Source organism: Cryptotermes secundus, unplaced genomic scaffold (assembly GCF_002891405.2).
Source record: "Cryptotermes secundus unplaced genomic scaffold, Csec_1.0 scaffold1723, whole genome shotgun sequence".
NCBI lineage: Eukaryota > Metazoa > Arthropoda > Insecta > Blattodea > Kalotermitidae > Cryptotermes > Cryptotermes secundus.
In genome coordinates this window covers 44,057-50,203 of record NW_019727432.1, presented here as the reverse complement: position 1 = coordinate 50,203, position 6,147 = coordinate 44,057, and the positions used below count along the sequence as shown (strand labels likewise).

The 6,147-nt window shown below is 39.4% G+C and overlaps 1 protein-coding gene across 1 annotated transcript in view; it reads left to right on the top strand.

Moving 5' to 3' along the window:
* Window positions 1-6,147, top strand: part of LOC111864814 (IDLSRF-like peptide) — a 108,883-nt gene that overhangs the window by 70,388 nt on the left and 32,348 nt on the right. The window contains exon 2 of the mRNA XM_023852343.2: window positions 2,529-2,660. Coding sequence (XP_023708111.1) covers window positions 2,529-2,660 — 132 coding nt within the window. The remainder of the gene's footprint in view (window positions 1-2,528; window positions 2,661-6,147) is intronic.

Sequence of the window (6,147 nt, the reverse complement as noted above, 5' to 3'; positions counted from 1 at the left end):
CATGACACGCCATGCCACAAAATGGCAAGTTTTTTTTTAAGGACGCTATTATTAAATGACATATATAGCGCCGACATACGGTGTCATAGCCCAGGAGACCAAAATATCAATCTATCATTCTTTCATTAAGATGAAACAACTTCACACGTTGGCGTGCGTGAGAAATACGTGACGTCACTGGTCCGCTTGCTTAGCCACAGGGTGTTTACGGACACATTCTAGTTGGCTATGTATGTACAGTACTCTGTAAACGTATGAGGTAAATTGTGTGCTTTAGCGAAGGGTATCTGTACTGGTAGTTTAACATTTATCTAGGGCTTATACTCCACTGGAGTCGGATAAGTTTGTTAATAAAGAGAAGTGCTGTTGGGTTCTCGTTTTAATCCCGCCCTGGGCATTGTTGATTATATGTAGTCTTCATCCCCCACATCTGCCGCACAATAGTTGTCAGGCCAGGTATGTGGTTTACTACACACAAAATCCCTGATATAATCACGGATAAATCAATAATACTGTAGCCAGTGAAGCGGTTTTCATAGATAAGCATACTTATTGTACAGTTTAGTTGGATACTATGCACGTTATGAGCAGTTAAACACTCAGTTAACACAAAAGAGTGAAAATAATTTGCGTTCGATATTCGTATTTCACGAAGCTGGTTTTGCAGTTCATATATTTACTAATTTAAGTTTCAGGCTTTTTTTTTTACGTTCCGATTAAAATTGACAAAGCCAAAACCCAATTTAATTAAGTTTTAAAATTAGAAATTTTGAAAGGAAAAAACGAATAAATATTCGAGATATATTCCATGACAAAAGCTCGGCAAGCATCTTTGTTTTTCGCGCATACCTTCAACATCAACTAAAGAACACTGCAATCAAGAACTTGGCACTTGTCTCATTTCTTGGAGGCCCGGGTTCGAATCTGACGCTGATACTGGCAATCCCGTATCAGATTCTTTCGTGACCTTTACGTATCTACTGCAAGAGAATCCTGTGAAGTGACCTAAAGAAAGGACACAGTCGCTTCCATATGCTTTCCTATTCAGCACCCAGCAACATCCTACTTCCGGTAGACTCTGTGACTTCGATCGGTGTTACAGACATAAACAGAATGTCTAACAGACATGCGCAGTTCAGTAACAAGGTTGCAAAAGAGACCCGGTATGACTTTGGAACTCTAGAACATTGCTCATAGAAATATCAACATCATCACCACTTACAATATCTCGACAGCGGCCTCCGTAGTCTAGAGGTAACGTTCCCACTTCATGACTCGTGGTACGCGGGTTCAAACTCGGCGGAGGTCATCGAATTTTTAAGGGCGGAAAAATTCAGGGAACAAGTCCTCCGGGAGGGACTTTAAGCCGTGTGTCCCGTCTCGTAGCTTTACGGCACGTAAACGAACCTCATATCTCCAAAGGAAGTCACTGAGCCAAATTCAAGGACGTTTCCCGCCCAACAAGTAGTCTCTAACACCTCTGATAGATGGGGGAAGCATTATAGATACCGCCAAGCTAGTGGAGGCCGAACTCGCTGGCTCGGTCGGGACTGATGGTACGCACCAATATAGGTAGGATATAGAGACTGGTAGAATATCATAGAGGGAAGCACAATGGACCAATACAGGTCTAAGTGCATGGGGAAACCCACCCTCTCCAATAACTAACTAACTACAGTACCTAGAATGAAAATCTAGGACTGCTCCGGCTACATGTATATTACAGTTCTTCAGTGAATATGCGTAGTTTTCCTGGCATCCTCAGTCGTTACTTGTATAAGCGGCTTAGAGATTCTTTTTGAAGCTTTATTTTCAAATGTCGTATCCATTATTTTGAAAGTAATCATAGGCCTATACGATATTTCGGGTTCTTCATTAAGATTATGAACTGTCATTCTGCAACCTGCGACTGTTCTAAGTATCATCTCATACACAGAATACAACTTACTTTAATCTTACTAATTTATATTATGTAACCCTGAAGTCCAAACTCTATCGACTGTATTACCTAATAACTAGAAATTGATGGAATATATTTCTAGCTCCGGTAAATAATCTAAAGGCCTAGTTATATGTGGAATGTGGAGAATTCAAGTAGAATTTCCGTTGTTTGAATTTCCACATTCACAACACTGGCCGATAAACTGAAGGAGAGAGAGTCTTGAAGATTCAGGTATAGAATGCAGGATAATACGAATATCTTAATGAATCTAAAAAAGAACTAGGATTGAAGGTTGTGATGTGGGCTCAACTCGCTCAAAAGAGTAACCATTGGCAAGCTCAGGTCAATACGGTGATGGACTTTAAATAAACGGCAGGAGCTCCTACAATATCAGATTGACCGGTAACTGCTCGAGAATGACTCTGCTCCACGAGTTCAGACTCATTATTCATCGAAGTACATAATCTACATCGAATTTTATTAAATGAAATTATTCATCTGAAAAGCGAGGACTCAGGTGCATGTTGACGAATGCTGATAATTTACGACTGAATAACGAAATATAATTTTGCTTGCTTCGTTGCAGGCGACGCGTGTCACCCTTACGAGCCATTCAGATGTCCTGGCGACGGGATCTGCATTTCCATTCAGTACCTGTGCGATGGCGCGCCAGACTGCCCCGACGGCTATGACGAAGACTCTCGACTCTGCACAGCGGGTAAGTACGGGGCCTGAGAGAGGTGAGACGGAGCCCGGGCCACCCACAAATATGGGGCCCCCACCCCACTACGAAAACCATACAAATGTATGAGTACATTTAATCAGATTTTATGCCTTTAATTAAAGTAAATTTGAAATTGTAGAACAGAAATTATTAACAATGTTCTACGATTTACAAATTATTCATAGGTATTTGACGTAATTCAACAATATTTAATTTTTTAAATAAAATAAGAGTGTATTTGGGGCCCCCTAGGCCAGAGCCCTGAGCCAAATGGCCCCGCTGGCTCGCCCTCTATATCGGCCTGGGTAAGTATGTGTCTTGTCTTTCGATGTCGTAGTGTAGAACCTCTTCTGATAATGAGCCATTACACCCCTTAACATAGAGTGTCTCTTAAGCTTAAGTTTAAAGTAGTTTCACTTTGTAGAACCGGCATTTATCCTTGATTCTGTAACATGATAACTGCCAAATACAGTGGGATTCTTTGGTGGGCAAGCACTCAGCCAGAATTGCCGGACGCTTCTGCCGTTTAGCCGGGCCGTCTTATAATACATGTGCTGACTTAACGAAGCATTGTCAAGAAAATTCACTGTATATTAAAATGTTGTTTTAATTGCTGTTTCATTAATGTGAAGAAATAATCCTTCGCCAGATTCCGTGAATATAACTTTGGAATAATCTTGTGTAACTAACCAACTGACTAGGGTTTTCTCCGAGTACTTCGGTTTCCCCTGCCAATCTTCATTCCACCAAATTCTCCATCATAATAATCACCCGGGGCAGGCTACAATAGGCCAATCAGTGGCCACCGTGCCGAGTGGACCCAGTTGGACTCCACCCCCACTAACCAAAAAAAAATTAACCAACTGAATAACTATTAAACGAGTATGATAATAATTCCGCTGCTCAAAATGACTAAAAAATTTTTGAAAACCTACGGTTCAATATTGTTTTCAAAAGATGTCACCACTGGACCGTGTCTTAAACCACATGCGGGATGTGTTTACCTTAAATAATAAAGAAACTGCAATGTATTTCCCAAGAGAATCCGTTTCATTTTGCGTTACATAAATATGTTACTCTTAGCACAAGCGCCTCTACTCGGAATATCCTCTAACTAAACTATATGAAAGCACAGTAATATCTACTTCTTACTGTGGGAAATCTGCACTGTGTATATCGTTATGCATTTTTGGCCTTTTTCTTTGTGTAGTAGCGAAAGAAAACAAATTTTCGGGAAGCAGTATATAATTTGACCTTCAAAAATGGAATTAAATATTAAATATGAAAAGTGCAGACGTAATTTGTTTCGCCCTGAGGAACTGTAACTCTGAGAACATTGCCTGAGGGACATATTGTAATTTTTTTAACATGTAAAGGTAAGAGAGATTTATTAAAAAAAAAAATCCAAATTACTGGTAGGCCTGTGGAATAATCCTGACCATCCGTTTAAGCGGTAACATCTTTTATCATCTTATTGTAAATAAATCTTTATAATTCATCTTAGCCTGAGCTTTCAAACAGACATGTAATTGCGCTATAAAATTAAATTAACAAAACTGTCAGAAACGGAATACTGGATGCCATTCCTCCACCTGTATCAGAGAATTTTACAAGAGAAAAAAATATAAGAAATCAATGAACTGTTTATTTTTTCTCGTGAAAATATGTTAAGCACAGCTTCCATAGTTTAAAGGCCCTGTTATCGTGCTTAATGTTCAATTATGACAATGTCTTGTATCACGAGATTTGCTGATGATTACACCCAATTTTGATGCGTTACGTAGCGAAACCTCATGGTGACGAGTGCTGCACCCTGCATGAAAATGGAACAATGAGCGCGAGCAAACATTTCCTTCTAAAAATTTAAGGCATGGAGTTTGCACAAAAGGGAGTTCGCTCTAACTAAGAAAGTTACATATTTTCGGGCATGTCTGCATTAGCCAAAATTGTCGTTATAACAGAATATACGGTATAACTTTAGGCATAACATAAATGTTTAGAAGATAAACTCAGGCAGAAAGACAATTGGCAGTAATAAATTAAAATTTGTGGCCGTAACGTGTGTATCCTGCAGACATTACAGTATCTGTTTCTTGCCACAAACCTTACTTATATTTGCGTTGCATGTGGACATACCGCGCAGCCAGGCTATTATGGCGGACTACTGATGAATAATTGATGATCACAATCGATAACCGAGCATGTGATACTGTGCCACGCGCGTGGGGCCCAAGAAGAATGGAAAGTATACTCGACAGCACATCAGACAAAAGGGAAAGCAACAATATGTCGACATTAACTCGCTTCTTGCCGAGAATCGATAATCGACATCCGAACCCACTCAGCACACTCACTGAAATTAATAGTAACATATTGGTGCGCAAATTATGATGTACGCACAGGAATATTCCCTCATCATGGGTAAAAAAGTAAGTAAAGCTATTCCTGTAACAGGCCGTGGAGGGCCGTAGGGCTGTGAGACGTTGAGGTGCCCACATTTTCTAGACAATCGGCTCAAAGATGGCGGTAAGGTTTTCAGCCCTACGCACTGTCCGCGCTTTACTCCCCAGGAAAATTATTTAATTAATTCCTGGTACTCGTTTCTGTTAGAGGCTGAGTCGACACCAGAGCCATAGTGCGGCTCTAAGGATTAGGTAAAATGAAGAAAAAATCCAATTACCTCATCGGGACTTGAACCCGCGACCTTCCGGCTTGTAGCATAGCCCCTCAGCCAACTATGCTACCGCGTACCCCCTCATCATGGCTTAGCACCATAATTTTAAAATTCCCTTCTACTTCAGTAATAATTCTTATGCTTTTATGCGCACTAACATCGAGTTCTGCTCTACGGATTATGCAGGTTCCTACGTCGTCATTTAGAAACAAACCTATCAACCAAAAATTTTGTAACTTATTGCAGCGACATATTTTCCCAGGGCAACAAAGTAAATTATGAAGACTTTTTATGTAAAACAAGACGCGAATCCTTTCCAGCTACTTCTGGTACCCTCCAGATATTAACTTACTGCTCTGAAGCAGAAGTATAGATACTTATTGATTTTAAGCAAAAATACTTCCGTGACGTCAATTTTATCGCGTAACAACTAAAATTAGATTTCTGAATATATTTTCACCGAATATGTCGCAAATCTCCGACGTCATAAAATTATAAATATATGGGCGCACTAATACCTTTCTCCTCTCATGTATTCACGTCGGTTACTGCAGCACAGAAACCATGTGTATAATACTGAATAAACGTCACTTAATTTAAATCAAAATTTTAAAAATTTTATACTAGCAGGAAAGCGAAGGAATTTCTAAACAACAGATATCTTTATGTATATAAATTTATACTTTCTTCATAAATGAATCTCAAAATTTTATGAGCAATAGTTCAATTCGTTTATTTATTTATTTATTTTCACTTATTTATTCAGCAAGAAAAGGCAAATTTGAAATTAAGCAAGGGCAACGAGAC